Source organism: Schistocerca americana, chromosome 4 (genome assembly GCF_021461395.2).
Source record: "Schistocerca americana isolate TAMUIC-IGC-003095 chromosome 4, iqSchAmer2.1, whole genome shotgun sequence".
In the NCBI taxonomy this organism is placed as follows: Eukaryota; Metazoa; Arthropoda; class Insecta; order Orthoptera; family Acrididae; genus Schistocerca; species Schistocerca americana.
In genome coordinates this window covers 219,720,174-219,747,514 of record NC_060122.1, presented here as the reverse complement: position 1 = coordinate 219,747,514, position 27,341 = coordinate 219,720,174, and the positions used below count along the sequence as shown (strand labels likewise).

The window sequence follows — 27,341 nt, the reverse complement described above, 5'->3', positions numbered from 1 at the left end:
AGTATGGTGGGTCTGACACACCGGTGTCAATGTGTTCTTTTTTCCATTTCCAGGAGTGTACAAAGACACAGAAACGTCATATCTTCAGGTAACAAAATAAGGGAAAAAATTTATAGTACAATAGATGGAAATAGGAGGATATGCATTACCGGCGTTACAACCTGCCAGTCTTCTTAATGTAAGCCATCGAAGACTTAATTGTCCACACTTTACTTAACTGTTTTCAAAAATATACAGAATTTGAATCACCATAAAAGTCTAACTGAAGAGTTAATAACATCCTCGAAATAAATATAATGTATTGTATAGTATATAAAAATGTAGAATATTTATAAACGCAGCACAAAACACAACCTCGTGTCTCACAACAACAAAAATAGTTAAAAATGCCGAAAAATGCTTATGGCGGTTTGCAGTGCGCATTTTTTCATGTGATTCCAAAAGCTGTCTCTAGAGTGGGCGTTTGTAATCTTGCGTTCAAATGTCACCACGAACATCTTCAATAGTAACGCAACGTTTCTCCCTTCATCTCATATATTCGTGAGACTTGTCTGCTTATTCCGATAACTGAGGACGGAATGGACAGTGGTCGTCACGTACTTTTGGAGAGAGTATAGCTAGTTCACATGCCTTCGGCGTCTTTCTAATAGCAAAAACCGCAATTCAGCACTCCGATAACAGAGACGTCGCAGTATCCATCCCACCCTGGCTTAAAACCTAACCTCTTCATAAATAGAATAGGTTCTAACCTAACCTAACCCAACCTAACCTCCATGACCCCGCGAAAAACTGACGAAGCTGATCGGACGTACTGCCACCAAGCATACATCTGACGTCATCGGGCGATCTCTGGCTACGGCGTCCGGCAACTGTTGTTGTGTGACTGTGAATTTCGATATCGAGTTTCTCGGGACTAGGGACCATCAGTGAAAAGTCGCTAGCCAAGTTCTTTCCCTATTCCACACACACACACACACACACACACACACACACTCACACATATCTGCCACAGTTAGAAATTTTCTTATGAAAGTAATTACCTTTCTTCCAGTGAGATGTGTCCAGTGCCATGTACAGAGTGAAGTGCTTAACTGTTTCACATCAAATTACTTGTATCCCCCTCCCCCCACTTCGTTTTTCCTCTCCTTCCCCCCTTTTCTTTCCCATCATCTGTCCAGGTTCCCCCCGTCTGCCCTCGGCTGTGGTGTGTCATATTTGTGCCAACTTTTTAGTGCAGTGTTCAAGTGAGTGTTCAGTGCTATACGTCTTTCCGAAGTGTTGCGAAAAGAAATCATGCTGTCGCTGGGCGTGATTTTTATATCTTTGCGAACAGAAACCAGACTGTCGCCGTGCTTTTTACTTGTCTGTCGTTTAGTTTTCCTGTCTCCTTCCTGTGTATTTTATTAGCATCACCAACCCTTTGTTTTATATTTTAAGTTCCACAATTTTCCACCATTTTACCATTTCAGTCGACTATTTTGTCGCGTGCTTTAATTATTTATTATCTTAATATTTTTAAAACAAATTCTGTAGGCTGAAGAGCGGCGTACTAAGCTACTGCCAGCCCGCCCCCTTCGGGGGAATCGAAACTCAATAAAGGAGAAAAAAGAATTACTTCGTTGAAGGCATATATAATCTGTTTTCATGTACAAGAACAGTGACCAGGGGCTCATGAAACAAACAGCGATAAGTCTCGCAACTTCATTAACAACTTTGTCTTTCGAAATGGAACAATTTTTTGCCGACAGAATAGCAGATCTCGATGAGACGGTGGTCCTCCACACAGTCCCAACTTGGCCCCATACTATTTTCATCTGTTTCCAAAACTTCAAGAGCACCTTCGAGGAATCCACTTTGTTAGTGATGAAGCGGTGCAACCAGTCGTAAGATTGTAGCACCGTCAATAAGGCCAAACATTCTACAGTGACGGCTACAGCAAACTTGTCTCTCATTGGGACAGATATGTTCGTCACCCGAAATAAATCTGCAGACGTGAAGAGTAAGGATGTGGAACGTTACTAAATTTTGTTGTGTTTCAAAAGTTTTAATGGTTTTCACATAAATCATCCGGGAGCATTGTTTTTCAGCACACCCTCTTCATTCTCACGTAGATAGAGATTTTTGTTGTGAGGTTGCATCCGCTGAAAGGCTCGGCATCCGGAAGTTTACGCCACACCCCTACGAAACTTGCCTTGCGGATACAACAGCTATGCGATGCTTACGTTTGTCTCGACAGATATCTCTTTCGTGGAGACAAGACAAACTGCGTCACATCAAAGACGGCTGAGTGACTTTCCAGCGAAAGAGCATTTTCTTTGGCACAAAAAATGCTTAAACCTTCGTCAAATCTAGCGCGAAAGCGTGACATTGCGTCTTAATGCGGCGCCGCAAGTTTGCTTGGATAGTGGAGTAAACTTCCGCACGGTGGGCAAGAAACTAAGATCCCAGTATCCAGTGTACTTTTACTCAATGATTATTTGTTACAACTACGAGAAAGTTATGTCATTTGTCTCATCGACTTCTACTATTCTTGCGGCAAAAAATAGCAGAGTGATGTTTAAAAAAATGAAGCTGATGCTCGTTTCTCGGTTATTAATGAAGTTGCGAGAACGCACTTCCGTTTGTTCCATGTGTTCTTCGTACTGTTCTTCTAGATGAAAACAGTAAGAAGTAATTTATAGTGATGGGCGATCCTGCTAAAACAGTTTACCCTAATTATATCCATAACCAATAAATGTATCGAGATGCGCCTTTGTGTAAGCTGCAGCGGAGAATGTGGTGAATTTTCTGACGAACGCAAGCAACTTTTAACGTTTATAGCTGCCGGATTACGAAACTGGCTTTTTTGATGGAACTACATACTTTTTATTGTGGGACTGGATAATAGTGGGCCATGACAAATCAACAAAATAACAGTGCCGTTAAACTCTAGCATTCAAAGGCTAAGAGGCTTTGTTCAAAAAATGTTCAAATGTGTGTGAATTCTTAAGGGTCCAAACTGCTGAGGTCATCGGTCCCTAAGCCCACACACTACTTAGCCTAACTTAAATTAGCTTACGCTAAGGACAACACACACACCCATGCCCGAGGGAGGACTCGAACCTCCGACGGGGGCATCCGCGCGGACCGTGACAAGGCGCCTTAGAACTCACGGCTACCCCGCGCGGCAGAGGTTTTGTCTAACGTCCTGGAGGGGACAACATTTTTAGAGGCTGAGCACGAGTTCGAAAGAGGAGCGGGTAATGATAAGGAAGGAATTCAGTTGTACTCTTTTCGAAGACCCAATATCGGCAGTATTTAGAGAACCCCTTGGAATTTGGTAGCTCTACGGGATTTAATCTTCCACGAATGGATTCCGTTGCGTACTGAATGCCTGAAGATACTTCTGGACGGTATTCCTCACCAAATCGAGGCAAGAGGCGCTGTTACACGGTATTAATGTGATACCTCCTGGGCTTAATTTTTTGACCCATGTGTTTATGTCTGTGAGCGAAACATTCAGTGACATGTGATGACAAAACACAAACGTCACACATCTACCCGTTGCGATCCTCCTATTGAATCCAAATTGCTTTAATATTAGCGCTTTTACTCCTGGTGATACTGTCATTACTTTGTGAATGAGATACAATATATTGAAATTGTCTGCCTTAGAAAACTATGAGTGAATTTACTACACCACGAAGATGACGTGCTACAGACGCGAAATTTAACCGACAGGAAGAAGATACCGTGATATGCAAATGATTAGTTTTTCAGAGCATTCACACAAGGTTGGCGCCGGTGGCGACACCTATAACGTGCTGACATGAGAAAAGTTTCCAACCGATTTCTCATACACAAAGAGCAGTTGACCGGCGCTGCTTGGTGAAACGTTGTTGTGATGCCTCGTGTGAGGAGGAGAAAAGCGTACCATCACGTTTCTGACTATGATAAAGGTCGGATTTTAGCCTATCGCGATTGCAGTTTATCGTATCGCGACATTGCTGCTCGTGTTGGTCGAGATCCAATGACTGTTAGCAGAATATGAAATCGGTGGCTTCAGGAGGGTAATACGGAACGCCGTGCTGGATCCCAACGGCCTCGTATCACTAGCAGTCGAAATGACAGGCATCTTATCCGCCTGGCTGTAACGGATCGTGCAGCCACGTCTCGATCCCTGAGTCAACAGATGGGGACGTTTGCAAGACAACAACCATCTGCACGAACAGTCCGACGACGTTTGCAGCAGCGTGGACTATCTGTTCGGAGACCATGGCTGCGGTTACCCTTGACGCTGCATCACACACAGGAGCGCCTGCGATGGTGTACTCAGCGACGAACCTGGATGCACAAATGGCAAAACGTCATGTTTTCGGATGAATCCAGGTTCTGTTTGCAGCATGATGATGGTCGCATCCGTGTTTGGCGACATAGCTGTGAATGCACACTGGCAGCGTATATTCGTCATCGTCATACTGGTGTATCAACCGGCGTGATGGTATGGAGTGCCATTGGTTACACGTCTCGGTCACCTCTTGTTCGCATTGACGACACTTTGAACAGTGGACGTTACATTTCAGGTATGTTACGACCCGTGGCTCTAACCTTCATTCGATCACTGCGAAACCCTATATTTCAGCAGGATAATGCACGACCGCGTGTTGCAGGTCCTGTACGGGCCTTTCTGGATACAGAAAATGTTCGACTGCTGTCCTGGCCAGCACATTCTCCAGATCTCTCACCAGTTAAAAACGTCTGGTCAATGCTGGCCTAACAACTGGCTCGTCGCAATACACCAGTCACTACTCTTGATGAACTGTGGTATCGTGTTGATGCTACATGGGCAGCTGTACGTGTACACGCCATCCAAGCTCTGACTCAATGCCCAGGCGTATCAAGGCCGTTATTACGGCCAGAGGTGGTTGTTCTGGGTACTGATTTCTCAGGATCTATGCATCCAAATTGCGTGAAAATGTAGTCACATGCCAGTTCTAGTATAATATATTTGCCCAATGAATACTCGTTTATCATCTGCATTTCCTCTTGATGTAGCAATTTTAATGACCAGTAGTGTACAATCAAAGATAGAGAAGTTCTCGGCAGACACACTGTGCTAATCAGACTTTTTGCACTGTATCTCACTGAGTGACTGCGTTTGTTGTTCACTTTCAGATCACACGGCCACGGAGGCATCCACGAAGATGATGACGAACATGATGCTATGCCGGCGCATCCAGCTGATGCACGTGGAGGGTAACGAGTGGTGGGACATCGGCTACAACTACCTGGTGGGCATGGACGGCTACATATACGAGGGCCGTGGCTGGGGACTGGTGGGCGCGCACACGTACGGCTACAACTCGCGCAGCCTGGGCGTCGCCTTCATCGGCTGCTTCATGCAGCACGTGCCCACGCCGGAGGCCGTCGCCGCCTTCCACCAGCTGGTGGAGCTGGGCGTGCGAGAGGGGCACCTCACCCCAGACTGCCGCGTCATGGGCAACTGCCAGTGCACACCCAACGAGAGCCCGGGCAGGGCCTTCTACGAGCTCATGAAGACGTGGCCGCGCTGGGCCGAAACGCCCCCGCCGCCCCCGTGGGACTCTGCCACGTAAGTGTCGCCAATCTAGCTGCCCACTCCTGTCTCCTAAAAGGTCAAGTTTATTGTCTTCTACATGAAGGAAAAAAGCTCGTTAGATGGGAATTTTTACACTGACGTTTTGCTATTTGGACATTTCTGTAGCGCTCCTAATATACAGAGTACCTGAGAAATCCTTATCACTCCAATAATGATCGAAACAGACGAAATTAATGAAAGTTTGCGCTGCCGCCGGGACTCGAACCTGTGTATTCTTGCTTGTGAGGCAGAAACACGAACCAGTACGCCACCGCAGTACGATGATCAGCTTTGCTGCACGAACTACCTAGGCTGAGTGCCCTCCCCAATACAAACTTCAATATCTAAGGGAAAAATGAAGTTTGTTTTGGGGAGAGCACTCAGCTTAGGTAGTTGGTGTAGCAGTGCTGACCATTCTACTGCTGTGGTGTAATGGTTAGCATTTCTGCCTAATGCCGGCAGGGTAGCTCAGCATGTTCGGTCAGAGGGCTGCGTGCTCTCTGTAATAATAATAAAAAAACTAAGTCAAGGAATCAATGATCAGCTTGAACGGATGTCTTGTGATGTCCGCCCAGACCAAACGCAACGAACTATATCGAACAAAATGAAAAAAAGCAAGCTAGAAGACCCGGGTTCGAGTCCCGGCCGCGCCACAAATTTTAATTCATTTCGTCTGTTTCGATCATTATCGGAGATAATAAAGAGAGACTTAAATGTCTCAGGGAAACATTTAATTATAAGACCTCATCACTCCGTTGCATATTGGTCTACTTACATATAAAAACTATGTTATCTAGAGGTTCTATATGTGCATAATCGTGCCTGATAGGAGATCTACACGTCTCCATGTCCTTCTTGTCATCTTTCGGGGAATCCCAGGGATACCCTTTGAAAACCTTCGTCAACAATTTTTCGAAAATCTTGATTAGTCTGGTACTGGCGTTGGGCACATGGGACGCGATTATTCTCCATAATGAGTTGTTTGACGTAGGAAGATTCGGTCTTTGAAGTGGCCTTTACAATCGAACTGAAGATATTGCTCATCCACATTCAATCCAGCAGTCTCCAAATTGTAAACGGGGTATTGCCTTTTCTCGACGTGGAAGTTTACCGTAAGCCAGAGTGGAAGCTTGGACACAGAGTTTTTAGGAAGCCTACCAACACGGACAGGTATCTGCATGCATTCTCCCACCACCATCCAATGGAAAAGAATTCGGCCCTGCAAACGTTAACTAAGAGAGCGTACAGGATCATTGATGAACACAACCTGCAAACTGAACTACAGAACCTCAGGTACATTTTTGGAGTTAATGGCTACGACATGAGGATGATACACAGAACCATGGCGCCGAAGGAGGAGGGCAACAGGGAAATGCAGAAAGAAGCACAAAACACCGTCGTGCTACGATATGTACAAGGGCTTACAGAACGTCTGGGCAAAATTATCCGTCGGGCAGGCATTAAGCCGATTCTTCGCAGCAACTACAAAATAAAAGACATTCTGGGCTAGACGAAAGTTACAATTGACAAGTTTCATGCCGCCGGAGTTTATGAAATCGGGTGCGAATGTGGACTGGTGTATGTAGGTGAGACTGGGCGTACAATAAGCACAAGGTTAACTGAACATGAGAGATATATCCGCCTCAAACAGTACAACAAATCAGTGGTGCTAGAACACCAGGGACAGTGCAGGATGAAGATCGAATTTCGAGAGGCCCTCGTACTGGCGAAGCAGCCGTTTAGTTTGAGGAGGAAGATTAGAGAGGCTATAGAAATAGCCAAGCGACCCGACAACATGAATGGAGAAAACGGGTACCGACTTCCAGCGTCTTGGCTGCCAGCTGTGACAGCTTTGCGGAAGGACAGCTCTCGCAGAGCAACAGGCGCGCGGTAGGCCACAGCGGTGGAGGGTACACAGAGCGCTGACGCGGCCTAGTCGACACCATTCAGTTAGTAAACAACGCTACGCTGTAGTCGCCGCTCAGTCTCCTATTCGCCGATTTCCACCAATGGCAAGTAGTAAAGGAAACTCCAATGAAAAACGCTCATTTCCGCCAATGACAACACGCAATGCAAAGACGAATAAAATGAACTCCTAATACCCTCCTCCTCACCCACACATCCAATGGCAGCACTCCTCCATAGTATATAAGTATCCTAACTAGTACTCATTCAGCACTTAGTAATACACCCTGAGGAAGTCGGAATTTTACAGATGTCAATGCGGCCTAAAACACAGAAGAATTCTATTGACAGTGCCCAAATTGTTATAATTAATTTAGCATACAGCCACTAATATTTGGAATGTATTCCTCATTGGCTCGTTTGTAGAGTCAAACTCCCATCTGGCTGAGTTAACATTCACTTAAAAAGCACACAAAGTCATAGGGTTAACACAAGCACCCAGATGATGGGATCTTGACTCCCGAAACGTCGTTCTAAGATTATGCTCCCAGCGTAGGTGTTATATGCTAAATTAATTATAACGAGTGTCTTTCCAATTGCTACGTCCGTTTCTTAAGATGGATATTATTAGAAGGCTTCCACATTTTTGGTCGTCAGACTCATGCAACTGAACAGCAATGTGTGCTAGACTGTGCTAGAGCTCTGCCTACTGTAGCCAGAGACGATTTATGATATCTCGTTCTTCGAGATCAGTTATTAAACGCAACATGTCCAAAACGAATTTCCTTTCACACGCCCTCATCAAAATCTGGTCCGAATAGGCATCGCGATGACATACTACCCCATATCATGAGGCGGGTTCCTTTCCAGCTTTGCGCACAATGGGGATTTTACATAGACCAGAGAACTACATGCCTCCTGTGTGTGACTGGGTGTCGTGTGATGTCCTTAGGTTAGTTAGGTTTAAGTAGTTCTAAGTTCTAGGGGACTGATGACCATAGATGTTAAGTCCCATAGTGCTCAGAGCCATTTTTTGAACCTCCTGTGTGAATTGCGATATATCGCATATTCGTCAGAATGTAACACTTTTGAGCGAGGCAGCATATTTGGAATAGTATCAGCAAAGCACGGCAAGCTAGAACCCACCCACAACTATCGGTCAACATCCTTTCATTTTCTAATCTTTCTATTGTGGTTATGCATTTTTGACTGCGGTAGAAGGTTTAGAGCTGGTCTTTGCCATATGTATTTCACTGGAGGTGGCGGTGGCGCAAATTTATGTTCCAATTTTCTTACGTCCTCTGGGCTGTCTCTCTTTGACAGTGCCTGAAAGAAAATAACATTTTCCCCAGGGCCTCATCAAAGCCTCTTCTAAGCGCGCATTATCCCTGTCACTATCCTGCCTGTGGACGTTCGTGCATCTAGACACACGCCAGTAACAGTTCCTCAACAGTGTAACTGTGTCCACCTTACTTTACCCTTGGCTTAACAGCGGAAACAATGGAATACTGAAGCATGGCTGTACAGTACTGACACCAATTCCTTTCGTCAGCTTCGAAGATGGTATACCAATAAGACAACTTTATTTACTTCCACACTTGAACAAATTCAAGAGAGGTATAGAGACATCCTGGGTACACGGTAGCTGAGGAATCAGTAAATGATTTTAAAGTGAACATGGGACACGTACCCGTGGTATAAGAGTAGCGTCTTTGTCTAGTAAGCAAACCGTTCACATACCGAGATCGAACCTAGCCACTGCCTAAATTTTAGATAAAAATCATCAGCAATGGCGGACAAAGACTTCTGGCATAAAAAGTCACCCTCGTCCTGCCAAAGGGCGTCTATATAGGGCGGATGAGCTGACACAGGTCCAGGACACTCTCTTGTCCCTCGAGTTGCAAGCTGTTCTTTAAACGCGGACGAATCAGCAACGACCAGCGGCATGAGGATGCAGGAGACAATTGAAACCACTGCATTAAAGACTCATAAGATGTATTCGCGCGGCATGTGACCTGTCATTGAAAAAGTGTCACGATGATCTCTCCACAAGCTAAAGATTACGGATTAATTCCGCATTCGGATCTCCGTGAGGGACTACCATAGGGGAGGTGAACACGAGAAAAAAATGGAAAGACAAATGAAAGGGTAACATCCTACGAGACGGATAGTACAATGACAGAAGTTTGAACGTAGTAGGAAAGCTAGAAAACCCGAAAAGTCAAATGCTAAGGGAGAGAAGGGGGGGGGGGTTGAGTTGTTTGGGGAAGAGACCAAACAGTGGGGTCATCGGATAAGGGAAGGATGGGGAAGCAAGTCGGCCAAGCCCTTTCAAAGAGACCATCCCGGCATTTGCCTGGAAAATCACGGAAAACCTAAATCAGGACAGCCGCACGCGTGATTGAACCGTCGCCCTCCCGAATGCGAGTCCAGTGTGCTAACCACTGCTCCACCTCGGTCGGCAAATGCTAAGGCTTAATATAGATATAGTGGGTTCAGTGAAGCGAAACAGAAAGATGATTGGGATTTCTGGTCAGACGAATATAGGGTAATACCAATAGCAGCAGAAACGGGTATAACCGAAGTAGGATTCATTATGAATGGGAATGAGTTACTGGGAACTGTCCAGTGATAGGATTATTCTCATCAGAATCGACAGCATTAGTTCTGATATACATGCCGGCGCCGCAAACAGAAGATGGAGAGTCAAAGTAGTCATATGAGGATATTGAATAGATAATTCAGTATTTAGAGGGAGGTAAAAACATAATACTCATGGGGGTTGGCACACCGTTGCACGGGAAGGAACAGAAGAAAGGGTTTCGGGAGAATTTGGGCTTGGTAGTAGAAATGTGAGGGGAGAAAGACTAATTGAGTTCTGAAACAAATTTCGGCTAGCGATACCGAATAGTCTGTTCAAAAATCGTAAGAGGAAGAGATATACTTGTCAAAGACCTGGAGACACAGTAAGATTCCGTCTGGATGACATCGGAGGCAAACTTTTGAGCAGTTTCCAGACGACAGCTATGTGTGTTTGGAACATACGCCTCGCCATCTACTGCATCGAGTCCGAAATCACATGCTGGATTGTAAGGCGTGCCCAGGAGCAGATATAAAACAGGTTCACAATTTAGAAATGATGAGCAGTAGACTGAAGTTTAAAAGAATGGTACGTAAGAATCAGTGTGGAATGAAGTGGGATACTGAAGTCCTGAGGAAGAATGAGACGTGTTTGAATATCGCTAAATTTGTGGATATCGCGATAAGGAATACAACAAATGGCTCTGAGCACTTTGGGACTTAACATCTGAGGTCATGAGTCCCCTAGAACTTAGAACTACTTAAACCCAACTAACCTAAGGACAGCACACACATCCATGCCCGAGGCAGGATTCGAACCTGCGACCGTGCAGTCGCGCGGTTCCAGACTGAAGCGCCTAGAACCGCTCGGCCACACCGACCGGCAAGGAATACAACAGTAGGCAGTTCAGATGAAGAGGAGTGACGTGTCTAGAGCAAAACTACAGATGTTGGAAAACAAACATTGGTACTACGTAAGTAACTGCGAAGAAACCATGGGTAGCAGAGCTTCAAACGATCAAAGAAGAAAGGAAATACAAAACTGCTTAGGGAAAGACAGGAATATAGCAACATAAATCATTTAGAAATGAAATAAACAGGAAGTGCAACGATACAAAGGCCATATCGTTGCAGGAAAAACATGAAGAATCGAAAAAGTAATGAATGTCTGATGGATTGACTCAGCATATAGAAAAGTTAGAACCACATTCGGTAAAATTCAAAGCAACGGCGGTAACATTAAAAGTGTAATATTCCACTGCTAAACGCAGAGGAGAGAGAGCGGATAGGTGCAGAGAGTACAATAAGGCCTCCGTGAGGTGGAGGAATTGTCTGATATGTTTGATAAGGAAGAGGTAGGTGATCCAGTATTAGAGTAAGAATTTTAAAAATCGTTAGAAGACTTGATATCAAATGAGACAAAATGAATTAGTAACACTGATTCGGAACTTCTAAAATCATTGCGTTCCTGTGGCAACCAAACAACTATTCAAGTCTCTGTGTAGATTCTGTGACACTGGCGACATACCAACAGACTTTCGGGGAAATTTCATCCATTGAATTATGAAGATAGAAACTTCAGGTAAGTGCAATAACTATCACACAATCATTTTAACAGGTCATTCATCGAAGATGCTGGCAAGAATAATATTGAGAAGAATGGAAGAGAAAACGGTTGTTCAGTTAGATGGTGATCAGCTCGGCTTCAGGAAAACTATAGGCACCAGACAGGCAGTCCTGTCGTTGCTCTTGGTAATGGAAAGATGAATGAAGGAAAATCAAGACTCGTTTGTAGTATTTGTCGACCAGAAAAAGGGTTCGACAATGTAAAACGATGCAAGATGTTCGAAATTCTGAGAAAAATAGGAATAAACTTTGGGGAAAGTTATACAAAGTGTACAAGAACCCAGGGGGAACACTAATTTTGGAAAACCAAGAATGAATTGCTCAGATTAAAAGGGAAGTAAGCCAGTGACGCAGTCTTTAATCCCTGCTGTTCAATCTGTGCATCGAAGAAACGATGAAGGAAATACACTGTCCAGATACATTAACGTGATCACCTGTCAGCAGGAAGATGCCATCGTGTCGAGGAAAAACAAACTTCACGTAGGGATGGATATGGTCCCCAACGATATGAGCATACCTTTGTAGATCCACTGTGCCTTCCAGAATGACGAGGTCACTCAGGGAATGGCACGGAAACATTTCCCAGACCATAACGCTCCCTCCTCGTTGCAGGGTATGTGAAATCTCGTTTCGCAGGGTAGAGCGGATCAGGTTATGGTTGTGGAGGGGGCCGTAATCAGTTACTGTCAGTTGCACAAAACACACAAACTTTTATTTTCCTAAGAACCACTTGATTACACATTGCCTTAAAATGATCAAAATAAAACAATACGCCTGAAGGCCTAGTTAAGAAAACTTGAGATACTTCTTCCTGAGCTGAAGGCCCAAAACCACACCAAAATCAAGAACGGCTGAAGGCCTGAACACAAGTTATAAAAAAAAATGCTTTAAAGAATACACGCAGCTGAAGGCCTTACTTAAAAAAATATTTCTCGTAAATACTCGGCTGAAGGCCACACACAAGACATTGAACAACTCAGAGCTTAGCGCCTACTTAACAAGAATTTCAGATAGAGCAAATTTTTAAAAACATTTGTTTTAAACAAATGAATCATCAAATTTTAATTTAAGATGGCTGAAGGCCGTATCTTAAAAAAAAAAAAATTACGTAAAAGTGGGGCTGAAGGCCACACATTGGACATTGAACAACTCAGGGCTTAAGGACTTAACAACAGGAATTTCAGATGGAACAAAATTTCAAAATTTAGTTTTAAACAACTCAGTCCTCATAATTTTAATTTTAATCGGCTGAAGGCCTTATATTAAAAGTATTTCACGTCAAAGTTCGGCTGAAGGCCACACACTGGACATCAGGCTAAAATGAAAATCACAATCTAAAACCAACAGAACAGTGGTGCTCAGAAGTGTTCCAAGGGTCGGCCTGAGGAGGTAGCTCTCACGTAAGGTGTAGTGAGACAGGCAGCCAAGAGTAAGGTTGATAATAATCGGATGACAACCCGACCAAGGGACGGCTGAAGGACACACCAGCAACCTAATCAGGCCCCTTCCGCCCGACCAACAGTATAACAGCAGAAAGTATCAGCTGAGGACAAAGATACCAGCAGCACTACATCTCCAAAATTGTCGTCTAAAAACAGCCAGGGCACAATAACCACTCTAAGAAAAAAATATGAACAAACAAGTAAAAGGCTGTCGAACTACACGCCGTGCTTGACAGCATCAACATGGCGAGGAAAAACACACTGCCAGAAATCTACACTAACGAGCAGGGCGGGTAACTGGGGCGTTAATGGCCACAAGGCAGAAAATATCGCTGGTGCACTCCACTGATAAGTAACAACCAATTTAATAGTTAAAGACCATACAGGATGACGGCAGCAAAATTTCTCCAACTCCAACACACCATACATTGCTGCTAGCTGGAATGGCCCAGGAAGAAACAAACGGCAATGAACAAAGAGATGTCACAGTAGTTGAGGTTTCATAACAGGTTAACTGACCACTCAACTTCAGTGTCCAGGTTCGGTGGACAACGAGCTTCGTAGCTCCCGCAGCTAACGCCTCACAATTCCAAACCGTGCATGCCAGCGGTCCCGGCCTGACCTCACGCCACGGAGACTTCCTCACTGCTCTGTCCCAACTGACCGACTGCCTACAGCACACAGACAGCATTAAAATAGCTGCTCAGTCAAAACCAAACAAGCTACACATGGTTCCATGAAACACTTCCACAAGCAACTCGAACAATATAAAACCAGTGACTGTGGAACAACAAGGACGAATCACAAGTCAGCACACATGGAGAATCCAGAAGCGGTCGTCCCATAACACGACAGACTGAACGACCAACCAAGGTCGGGTGAGTCATGGCCTTACTGCTGCTCCATCCTGACTCAACTCCCAACACATGATGACCCAGAAATACTAGCGGTCGCTCCAAAGATAATACGACAGTGTTCTTATCGATAAGTGTTGCTGCTGCCACTCACGGGCAGGCAAGACAGCAATTTAGTGACGCCAGTAAATCGAATAAGAAAGAGGCAGCAGTATGGTAAAGACAAGATGACAAGGAATAAACAGCATGAACACAAGCTGTGCACGGCTCAGTATGTTCGCTTCCAGACGTTTCATGCCGTACACGCCAACAGCCATCTGAGCGATGGAGCACACAGCGCGATTCTAAAAAGGCCAGCTATTGTCACCTGGTGAATGTCCAGCTGCAGTATTGGTGTGCAAATTCCAGCCATTGTCGCCGGTGAACAGCAGTCAGCATCGTTTCAAGAATGAAGCCCCTGCTGTGAAGGCCCAAATGCAGCAACGTTTGCTAAATAGTCGTTGAGGAGACACTTTAGGTAGTTCCTTGGCTCATCTGGGTGGTCAGTTGCTCAACAGTTACATGACTTTTCGTCCATACACATCTCAGCAGCCGCTGTTCACCCCTGTGGCCCATGGTGCAACACCGTTGCCTCGTTGGCAGTTTTGAATAGCCACGCAAGATATACTTCAACCACGACGGCATGAAAGTACACACATCAAAAAAAGTTTTGCATCATCCTGGTTCCCGAACTCCTGTGGATATTGTATCAAAATGGTTCAAATGGCTCTGAGCACTATGGGACTCAACTGCTGAGGTCATTAGTCCCCTAGAACTTAGAACTAGTTAAACCTAACTAACCTAAGGACATCACACACATCCATGCCCGGGGCAGGATTCGAACCAGCGACCGTAGCGGTCTCGCGGTTCCAGACTGCAGTGCCAGAACCGCGCGGCCACTTCGGCCGGCCGGATATTGTATCACAGACACAGTCCTTTGACTGTTCAGAGATGTCACTAAACCCACCCAAAGATGTAAACAATCATGCATGAGCAGCGCTTATCAGATGGAGGGGCTCCGACAGCCAATCAGTTCCAGTCATTCCACCAGGAAGGAGGTACACGGCTCTTGCAACCATGCCTAGACGGTCAACACGGCGTTTCGATCGCGTCCGCGTTGTTACTTTGTGACAGGAAGGGCTCTCAACAAGGGAAGTGTGCAGGCGTCTCAGAGTGAACCAAAGTGATTTTGATCGGACATGGAGGAGATACAGAGAGACAGGAACTGTCTCACTCAGGCTGCCCAAGGGCTACTACTGCAGTGGATGACCGCTACCTACGGGTTATGGTTCGGAGGAAGCCTGACAGCTACATCAGCATGTTGACTAATGCTTTTCGTGCTGCCATAGGACGTCGTGTTACGACTCAAACTGTGCGAAATAGGCTTCATGATACGCAACTTCGCTTCCGCCGTCCATGGCGAGGTCCATCTTTGCAAACACGACACCATACAGCGCTGTACAGATGGGCCCAACAACATTCCGAATAGAACCTAGCAAACTCTTTAATAGATTCCTTGCCTGCATTGAAGCGTTTTCCACTCCGAAATTCTCTCAACACTTCATTTTGCTTATTGCTAGACCAATACTCATTAATTAAAGCTGTTTTAAACTCCGCTTATGTTTTACACTTCAACATAACATCAGCTGACCAACGCATGGCGTCACCTGCTAAATGGCTTCTAATAAATGAGATTTTCTCTCGTTCAGGCCAAGTTGGTGGAATCACATCTTCAAAATCGTTTCAGAAATCTAGCGGGAGGATATTTTTATCTGGATCGAACCGCAAGAACTGCCGACACCCGATAAAAGCGGCGTTTGCAGTTACAATTTGTTGCATACTACCATTACCAGAAGTTACTGAAGCTACTTTACTCTCAATGTTAGCAATGTTAGTACTAATATTTTCTACTCTCATTTCAACATTATCTACTCTTTGCACAATATGAGTAGTATCAGTTTTGATTGCGTCTACTTCTGCTTGACATATGTTTACTTTTATATGAACATCTTTAAACCTATCTGAGCACAGTTCAGATTCCGCCTCGATCTTTTCTGTTAACTTGTGCTCCAGCTTCGCATCTTCCATTTGGTAGTCTCTGCGAACCTCAGCAACTTCGGATTTTACTGTTTTATACATTTCAGAAAACTGTTGAGAAACCTTTTTCTTAATATCTTCATGATTGTAATCAATTTTATAATTCAAACTGTCCAGATCCTCTTTCAACTTATTGCAACCATCCTTGAAGAAAGTTTCTAATTCAGCCTTATTGGATTCTAATTTATTGTCCATTACCTCAAACCGTTTATTAAAATTGGTCTGGCTGGCCACAATCCTGTTATTTACCTCAATTACATCCGATTTTAATTCAGCTGTCATTTTAGCATTACTAGCAGCTATTGCTTGTAATATAACATTTAAATCCATAGCCCCAGTATCTTTGGGTTGCTCACTAGTTGGTTTCTTACCACACTCAGGTGACGAAAAACTGGCTCCAATACCAGAATCATCAAAACTAAATGAAACTTCTGATTGATCAGTCATATCTAACTTCTCCTTCTTAAACTCTACCATTTCTGGTGATTGTTTCATTTTTAATTCATCAGAGAAACTATCATCCAATGAACTAACAATTTCTGATTTCTTCTTTACTACAGGGGTCTCTATTATTGAATCATTGCCCACTTTTACACTACTGTCAGGAGACAATACTTGAAATTTCACTATAATAGTACTATTTTCATGCATATTTACACTTGAATCGTTGTCTGGATTTACAGATCCCTCAACAGACATAGGTTCTGATTTAAGTTTAACCTCAGTTTCTTCTGGCAGTTCCATTTCCGACAGTCTTTTAGTGCAGGTTAGTAAAATTTTAACAGCTTCTCACTTAACTTAGTTCCTTCTGCACGACGTATGGCGTTGCCGGCACGCCGCACCAGGATTACTGATGCGACGCAGCACGCTGAACTGCAGACAGCACTCCGACGGCTGTTGTTTGTTTGCATGGCCCGCAACTGCAGGCGCAGCTCCGGCTGTTCCGGCGGACGACTGCGATGAGGCGAAACTGGCTTCTCGTGATGCCGCAGCGCCGCTAGACTCTGTGCCAGCTCCGTCAATCCAGATGCGTTGTTAATCCAATTGCGTCGTCCACATGCACACGTAACACTTTCACTGTTCTATTACTCGGTTGCGTGTCGCATTTCACTCGCGAATCCGAATATTTAAAAATCACTTTCACTTTTACTCAGTTTATCTCCCAGCCGATGCACCATATGTGGGGCGGCGGGTGGAATTATTGTTTTATATAATGTTTTGTGATGTAGAAAAGAAGCATTTCCTGGCCGATGCACCATATGTGGGGCGGCGGTTGGAATTATTGTTTTTAATAATGTTTGAATGTTGAAACACTTCCCGGCCGATGCACCATATGTGGGGCGGCAGTTAGAAAATTTTCTGTTGCATAAATGTTTGAATGTTGAAACACTTCCTGGCCGATTAACCATATGTGGGGCGGTGGGTGGAATTAATTGTTATTTAAATGTTCCTATTATTTATGCTGTTGTTTGCCGTTCTCAACACTGGCTCTCTAACTACAATATTGGCAACCAGAAAGTGATTAGCAAAACGTGAAGCCTGTAATTAGAATTCCTAGTGCCCACTTCATCTGAGAAATACACTTATAGCTACAGCTTATAGCTCTGAGGAATTAGGAGATTGTCTGGGATTTATAATCAAAAACGATTTATAATCAAAAACTTTCTCTATATTCTGAAAGTCACAGATGAAAAAAAAGGAATCCACACAACCTAACTAACAGAGCAGTTCAGACTCTAATGCGCTGATGCCACTATAACTGTCCAAATTAAATATTTAAATGAATGCTCGCCACAATTTGATGATTAGGTTCATCAGACGCCACGCTAAATAATGGTAGAATCTCTGTCCCGCGACGGCACGTGAAAATACGACATACGCAAACTGAAGATAGATAATTAAAGTCAACCCACAATTAACACTTCACTCGAAAATGATTTCATGGTTACACGTATCCCGAGTAACTTAATACGGCATCCGAGGCTGTTTATAGCAATGATACCGACGCGACGCGACTCCCGACACAGATGGCGTGCTGTTCAGTGTCTGGAGAGAACTGGGGCCTTCCTCTCTCGCGCAGCGTTCTTATATATAAAGCCGCGGTGCGGACGGCTAAGGGAACGCCTAATCAAATCGGCTCTCCCGACTAGCCGCTGGACTAGTAATGCACCACATTAAGTTATTGAATAAATCATAGCTCCTTTTGCTGATGGCAGATGAAGCTCTCAATTTAAATGCGCATTCAGCACACAGGTAAGTAATCATAATAAAAGTTTGACATGGCTAAGTTAAATATTTTGGGCGAGAGAATTAATTTAATTACACTGCACGCAGTAGACGAGCTCTGAACTTGCCCTTTGGAGATACGCTATCGCTATAGTTTTATAGTTATTCAAATGAAACTTCTCATATCTTTGTGGTTATAGCGGATCTCCATTCTACTTAAATATAAACATCCTAGCCTTATTTATTAGCCTATTTACTCTATCTTGCTTACTTAATTTTTAAGACAAAAACCAGAAAATTATGAATTTCAACTAAAATCTTAATTTGTGAGATCCAAAGTACTGTTTCTATTAAATTATTATGGAAAAGGAATCTAAATATAAATTTTTAAGTCTCTAGCTCTTTTCTGTTGCGCCAATGATTCTTACAGAAAAACGTCCAAATTTCGAAAATGGTTAAAGTTATCGAACTGATATTCAACACGTATTAATGTAGTATTACTCTCGACATGCTAGAACCGTTTCAGGTTATTTGCTTAATTTTTAAAGTATAGCGCAACATTTATGACGTCAGAGCTAGTTACAGCGGACTGGCTGGCACACAATGGAAAGACTGCTGTGAATTTACTATGGCGTGAGTAGGCTGCTTCCCTACACAGCGACTGCAGCATGGTGGAGGTTCCCGGCTGTTTTGGGGTGGCATTATGTGGGGACGACGTATGCCGCTGGTGATCATGAAGTGCACCGTGACGGCTGTACGATACGTGAATGCCACCGTTCTACCGATAGTGCAACCATATCGGCAGCATATTGGCGAGGCATTCGTCTTCATGGACGACGATTCGCGCCTCCATCGTGCACATCTTGTGAATAACTTCCTTCAGGGTAACGACATCGCTCGACTAGAGTAGTCAGCATGTTCTCCAGACATGAACCCTATCGAACATGCCTGAGTTAAATTGAAAAGGGCTCTTTATGGACGACGTGACCCACCAACCCACTCTATGGGATCTATATCGAATAGCCGTTGAGGAGTGGGACAATCTGGATCAACAGTGCCGTGATGGACTTGTGAATAGTATGCCACAATGAATACAGGCATGCGTCAGTGCAAGAGGACGTACTACTGGCCATTAGAGGTACTGGTGTGTACAGCAATCTGAATCACCACCTCAAGGTCTCGCTGTACGGTGGCAGAACATGCAATGTGTGGTTTTCATGAGCAACAGAAAGCGCGAAAATGATGTTTATATTGATCTCTATTCCAAATTTCTGTGCTGGTTCCGGAACTCTCGGAACAGAGGTGGTGCAAAACTTTTTTTGATGTGTGTAAATGATTCGATTCTGTTGGTCATGACTCGAAATTGTTTTCAAAAGATCATTACTATTGTCTCAATTTGGTAAGATTATAATATAGATTATATAAGTTATCAATAATTACTTTTCCTCAATTAGCAGCATTAATGTGGTGGAGGTTACAGGTTCCTCACATAGTCCACCCACTACACACATACGTGTGTTGTGCATTGTCCTGAACATCGCTGATGATAAAAGTGAGACATACACGTAACAACTGCTAATGTCTCAAGAAAAGTCTTGTAAAAGTTGTAGACAGTACCTGCAGTAATCCAGAAATTGCTTCATTACTCGATTCGAAAAAGATAAATGAATTAATTGACAGCAAGAGACAGTAGTACCTACATAAGGGCTTCTATAGGGCTGTACGCAGTGTTATTATTACTATTATAATCAGTGGCTGTGATCAGACACAAAGCATTAACAGCCTGAAGTCATCCAATTTTTGCCAATTTAGAAGTAAGGAGGGCAGCAATCAAGTGATTTACGAACATATAGTGCATACATTTTAACTTTTTTGTTTTTAAATGGGGTTTGAGTGTGCAGGTCAAGGAAGTGCCGCAATGGAGAGGAATGACGCAGGGGAAGTTTGTTTTGTAACAAATGTCTACTCTCACTGTGGATAGCTTTCTTATCTGAGGAGAAGCTGTGGGTAAAACTTGCGATGTACCACGAATTCCTGTGTTATTCATTCTGACACACACACAGACACACACACACACACACACACACACACTCACACTCACACACAAACTAATTGTCATTCATCTTTAATCATTCTAAAAGTAGAAGTGATCCAAGGCAAGTGTTTCATTCAACAGTTTAGTTGGGTGCTAATGTTGGTGATAATGTGGGGGAGAGGGGGGCGGGCAACAGATGGCAGGATCGTGAGGGTACCAGGTAATGTCTTATTGCAGTCAGGTGTAACGGTGTAAGGAAGACTGGGAACCACTGCACTAGACCAACGCGAGCATCTCCAGAAATTACGTTGTCGTGGGCTGTAACGTATGGCCCCCGGATGTGTAATTTCTGAAGTTGCTCGTGTTGGTCGAGTGGATCGGTCATGGAGGCGTGCTCAGATAGCCGAAGTGATCAAGGCGACAGCTCGCGATAAGTGGGAAATTCGGGTTCGAGTCCCGGTAAGGCGCACATTTTCATGTGTCGGAAGCAGCTGACGTCAATGCATAATAGCAGATGTGAATGTATTCCGTAACTAGTAACACATTGAAGCGTCCCCTGAGAGAAATTAATAAATGACAGTGCTGGAAAACCTCTGCGTTATTTGTTTTCCAAACAGCTGAGCAAAACTGAACGTACTCAGACATTTCTCTCTTTACTTATTCTGATCAACACTAAACTGACACACGATATTTTTTAAGCGCAACGCAATCTGACTTTCAGTAATCCCTACAAAAGAATGGCCCTGACTAACAATAACCTATACCTTTCATGAATCACTTACCTCACACAAATCTTCGTTACTCGAACTACTACAATACAGCGAGAGCCAATACTGCCAGCTAAATAAAAGATTCTAACTACTGAAAGCACTAACTACTGATAGGCATAGTTAGCAAATGAAAGATTTTGATAGAGAACAAACAACGTATTTACCTTAATAGTGTTCAAAAGACATAATACATATATCAGTTCATGACATCCAGTCTTACAAATTTCCTTTTTCTGACGGACACACGTCCAGATCGTCCGCTCTCAAAACTCCGCCATCTCTCTCCCCACATCCACCAATGCTGGCAGCTCACCTCCAACTGCGCAACGCTGCGCGCTGTTCACAGTCAACTGCCCAACACTACATTAGTGAATATTCCAAAAAAAATGTTCAAATGTGTGTGAAATCTTATGGGACTTAACTGCTAACGTCATCAGTCCCTAAGCTTACACACTACTTAACCTAAATTATCCTAAGGACAAACGCACACACACCCAAGCCCGAGGGAGGACTCGAACCTCCGCCGGGACCAGCCGCACAGTCCGTGACTGCAGCGGCCCAGACCGCTCGGCTAATCCCACGCGGCAGTGAATATTCCAACAATGCCAGCCAGCCACAGACTGCACACAGCACAGTCAGTGATTTTCATACAGAGTTCTACGTGGCGTTACCAACATAAAAACCTAAACAGCCTACTTACGTAGCCCCCATGCTCCCCACAAAAAACCTTACAAATTGTTTTGGGCAGCGCCCAATAATTATTTGCAAATATTTTGTATTAACTATAACAAATATATCAAATGCACGCAGTTATTGATACAATGTTCGTCCAAATCAAAAATTGTTCTCATAAAGACAGTCCTGATTATTCATCACAGTAGTAATTACATTGCAGAAAGTCTGATCAGTAAAAGAAAATTCACACGGAAGTAGTGCATTTCCATGCAGTCTTGAAGAAGTAGTGTTGTCCTTCCAACGGAAAGACAGTGCTGACTCTTGACATGCAGACAGGTAATGGGCCACCACGGAAGAATATTGGTAGGTAGGTCATCACAGAGCAGACCCACTTTAGTCCTGGTAGAGATTATGGTATTGGTGGCCCACCAAAGATGCAGACTCACTACAAAACTGCCTACTTACAACATGTCTAAATAGTGAAAAATGTACATGCGACTTGTGGCAGCCGTGCAATTTTAATCTTTAAGGGACGCTGTTCCCATGTGTTCAGTACCTGCACGTACAACGAAGTGATTAATTTGTCCTTTTAATTTCAGGAAACAATCTGACCGTGTAGGTACGGCTTCTGAAAGAACGAATGACAGTTCACACGTGGAAAGGGAGTGCACTGCAGAGAAACCGAATGCCTCCATGGATTCCCATGTAGGAAATAATGGAGCGTTCAGTCCACTGACACCTCATTACGAATTCCACCTACCGAAGACTGTCAACAAGCCTGAAGGCAGCGGGGACTGCTCTGGTGGTCAGAGAGCCGTGCTACGCGCAGAAGCCGTCGCCAGCAGTCTTCAGGTGGCGACTAGCCCGACGGTGAGCGGACAGAGTGTGGCGGTCGCGATGCGACAGGGAGGCAGCCATGTTGCGGAATTCAGCGGAGACCACGGAGAAACACTGACGGAGCGCTCCAGCGAAAGTCACGAGGTGGTGAGCGTGTCCAACTCCAGAAACGTTCACCTGGGCGGCGTCAACTACGTGCTGGGTCCGCTCAGCGTCAACCACGTGCTGCAGCGCTCCAGCATCGAGAGGAGCATCAGCGTCACCAAGCCGGACCAAGGTAAGGGGTGGGCAACCGTTAAACATTTTCTGGGGATCACCAATCTACTGACTGGTTTGATGTGCCAGAATGAGATTTTTTCACTCTGCAGCGGAGTGTACGCTGATATGAATCTTCGTGGAAGATTAAAACTGTGTGCCGGACCGATGCTCGAACTCGGGACCTTTGCCTTTAGCGGGCAAGTGCTCTACCATCTGAGCTATCCAAGCACGACTCACGCCCCGTCCTCACAGCTTTACATTTGGCAATACCTCGTCTCCTACCTTCCAAACTTCACAGAAGCTCTCCTGCGAACCTTGCAGAACCAGCACTCCTGAAAGAAAGGATATTGCGGAGACATGGCTTAGCCACAGCCTGGGGAATGTTTCCAGAATGAGATTTTCACTCTGCAGCGGAGAGTGCACTGATATGAAACTTCCTGGCAGATTAAAACTATGTGCCGGGTCGAGACTCGAACTCGGGACCTTTGCCTTTCGCGGGCAAGTGCTCTACCATCTGAGCTGACTCACGCCCCGTCCTCACAGCTTCACTTCTGCCAGTAACTCGTCTTCTACCTTCCAAACTTGATGTGGTCCACCACGTCTTCTACTCCTGTAACATGAAAGTGATTTCAAAAATGTTGGTAAGTCGCGTAAGTAATGCAGAGCCAGATGGTATTGAATCTTTTGTTGTGTTCATATAGATGTTTCTGGTGTGAAAGGATCAGCTCATGAACTGGCCAGTCTGGATGTCCTTGAATAGGTAGAGGTCAGGAGTGGGCAGATCGTGGGTTAACCCGGAAAATGGGGATACACTAAAGAAAACAAAACCCAATGTGACTGTCGGGAAGAACAGACTGTTAAACATACTCTTCAGTATCGACTGTGTCCAGCCACCTGCACAGAAAATGACGTGCGAGTCCCTTACACGTTTTACTGACTGTTTCTGACCACCCTGTATAACTAACCAAACCCAGTAACTGCACTAAACATGAACAACACTAACACACTCTAATGGCCGTTGTAACTCTTGCACGGAATTACAACTCTAATCATTTACATATCTGCCGATGCTGTGTACATGAACGAAGTTACATTGAGACTTGGCTGTGTCTTCCCGGTGCTTCATTTTTTGTCAGGCTGTGTATAATAATAATCTTGCCAATACTGCCTAACATACAACATTTTTAGCCATCATTTCATATCGACATTGTGTGTGTGTGTGTGTGTGCGTGTGTGCGTGCGTGCGTGTGTGTGTGTGAGAGAGAGAGAGAGAGAGAAAAAGAGAGAGAGAGAGAGATCATTTTTACTAATGTAGGATACTACAGAAACTGAGATGATATTGCTGTAAATGTCGTAATTTTTGTTATTTGGGATGAATCCATATGGTTTTCATTGGTGTTTGCATATTTGAAGCGTTTCAAAGTCGTCTAGTTTCTTTCCTGTAGGTTGGCTATGTAAAATGCCGATACTTGTGTTAATATCACAAATAGTATCATTCTCCATATACTACGTTATATATACTCTTTGCATTAAATACAGTTTTCCGGAGGCTGCTAATATAATTTCAAGAGGTGTGTTGTAACAATGGTACTTCGTCAGATCGCAAAAGTTTTAGAAACTTATTTTTAACACTAGGGTTGCTCTAAAGGAACAGACTGTGGGAAAACAGACGTCATTGAAAACAAGGAAAAACAAGGTCTACGGTGATTACAAGCTAAAGGCACGCATTAGATGTACCACAAACTAGCTTTATGGTGTCCAGACATCCCGCTATTTTTTGGAATGCGTTCTGGGTGACCAAACGATACAGTTTTGAGGATGGCTTCCTTAGCGATTAAATCAACTTCTTCACTGGAAGAATGCTGGTTGAGCCTTAATCCAAAGAAATCATCTTTGACCTTGGATTTTACACTGTATGCATTGCCACGTTATAGCTAACATTACTTGTCTTGGAACTCCACTTCTTACGCTATAAGATTCAAAAATAACATCATATCTTATAAACTCAACACCATGAGAACGTTGCAAATATCCTCCTCTTACATGTTTCAATGCACCTACAGATTCAGCAGCAAAAAAGGAAATTTCTTTCGGTAATTGGAACATTTTGAAGCAAATATTTGAGGAAAGAGAATGGCAAACTAAAACTGTCTTCCTGTGTCGTTCTACAACGCTCAACGTAATATGTAAAGTGTCTGATCGTTTTTCATACCTTATATCAAGATACTGAACGTCTTCAAACGTTTTTGACAAATTAATGTGCAGGAGAGTAGTGACCCATCTCAGTACACATAATTTGTTGTCAAACTCGACATCTGGCATTGGGAAAGGAGAATCCACAGGAAATGTAATTTATTCCTTTGTGTAAGAGGCACTGACGCGGCTAAACGGTAGGCTGAGGACCGCAGATATTTTATTGATTTAACTATAGCTCATAATTGCGTGGACCCTGCGATAATCTTGCACGAATTGTAACTTTTGTGATTAGGCAACAAGCGTAACAATGGTTCACTTTATATCTGGAAATTAGAGAGCGGTAGTCCAGTTTCAAGAAAAAGAGAAGAGGTTTGAATCTGACTGGGTTTACAAAATGCCGGTGTTGCCACGGGGTTCAGTTCAGGGTGCTTTGCTTTTCTTCATACAAATCAATCATCTGCCAGTAAACATGACAGATGACCCGAAACAACTTATAAGATGCTGTTAATGATGGGCATGTTTGCTCGATACTAGTCCCTCATTAAATAAATAGAAGTAATATCCGTTGGTCAGCTTACGTCAGTCTCTTGTAGCTGCCTAAACGGTGGATATTTGTCAGTGGACAAATAAGGTAAAAATCAAATAAAGCAAAAGGTACATGTAACGTAGTTGGTTACACACGTTGCTAATAGTGCACGGGAATGTATTATAGTGTACTGCTTCTCACGACGTTAACAGGATTCTCTGTTTATTCTTTCCATTATATAAATTTACCACATGGTATCCCTATATCGATATTCCTGCTATACAATGCTTTTGCATCGTCTTTATGACACAGAAATGAGAAAGAAATATTCTTAGTTACAAATTAAATGTGGTTCAAGTATTAAATTATATTTTAGTGAGAAGCCTGAAAGCTCCTGACAAACGTTTGCAACATATTGAGACATGGACAGCTAAGCTCGCCTGCTGTGGGCATTTCTCTTACCGACTTCAGTATCTCCGTATGAAGCAGAACCTGATTTCACATCTTTCCATCTACCAGTGCCCCACTGATACATTCCAAATTATTCAAACGCTCTAAAGCATGTCGTGCCAGACTAGTACTCATTCGAAAAGGCGCACTGGGGAGGAACGGCTTCGCCACAGCTTATGGATTGTTTTCAGAATGACCGTTTTGCAGAAGACTGTGTGCTGTTCCCAAAGTTTCTGACATTTTATATTATGATCCTGGCCGAGACTCGAACTCGGAACCTTGCCTTTCGAGAAACAACCTCTACTCCGTGTCTAACAAAGCTTTTGCAATATCCTTCTTCCAGGAGTGCTAGTGTGTGGAGGGAAACTTGTGAACTTGGGAAAGTAGAAGGGTGATGTGGTCGGGACCAATACTTCCCAAGGCAAGAGACAACGTTTCGGTTTCGTTTCCGATCCAGCACATACAAAATTTCCAAATAGCTTGCACCCCACTGCTAGATGTAACACTCATGCTTGGATACTAATACCTTCATCATACGTTACGATGTAGCATGGCCATCCGAGGTGGCCGAGCGGTTCTAGGCGCTACAGCCTGGAACCGCGCGACCGCTACGGTCGCAGGTTCGAATCCTGCCTCGGGCATGGATGTGTGTGATGTCCTTAGGTTAGTTAGGTTTAAGTAGTTCTAAGTTATAGGGGACTGATGACCTCAGAAGTTAAGTCCCATAATGCTCAGAGCCATTTGAACCATTTGATGTAGCATGATAAGAGTGCAAAAGAAGCCACTTACAATCTTTCACGTAATGCTGTGGCAAGAACATTTTTTATTACTTCAGTATTAATAAAATAATTCTTTATTGTGTGCCAGAAGAGAAAAATGATCGCCACTACTGCAACGTTTCGTCTTTGGGCTCATCCTCAGAAACGCTATCTGTTACAGACAGCGAGCTGTGTCTGGTGCAACGCGAGGAGTGGGGAGCGCACCCGACAAAGGAAGAACACACGCCTCTGCCCGAGCTCATCTCCAGAGTGATTATCTGTGAGTATCCTCCTCCATAGTGGATCCGTCTCTCTCAAGAATCACTTGTTTTCCCTCGTGGGGGTGGAAACTCTTTCGGAGATTCGCAGGAAAGCCATATAACTTACGTCACTCACCGTTGTCATAATATGAATCTAGTACGAACATAACATTTCCAGAGCGTGTTTCTTGACTTATTTGTAAAATGAGTC

The 27,341-nt window shown here is 43.9% G+C and overlaps 1 protein-coding gene across 1 annotated transcript in view; it reads left to right on the top strand.

Annotated features, from left to right (window-relative positions):
• Positions 1 to 27,341, top strand: part of LOC124612676 — a 173,946-nt gene that overhangs the window by 113,175 nt on the left and 33,430 nt on the right. Inside the window, exons 3-5 of the mRNA XM_047141000.1 lie at positions 5,155 to 5,590; positions 22,445 to 22,959; positions 27,052 to 27,150. Of these exons, the coding sequence (XP_046996956.1) occupies positions 5,155 to 5,590; positions 22,445 to 22,959; positions 27,052 to 27,150 (1,050 nt within the window). The remainder of the gene's footprint in view (positions 1 to 5,154; positions 5,591 to 22,444; positions 22,960 to 27,051; positions 27,151 to 27,341) is intronic.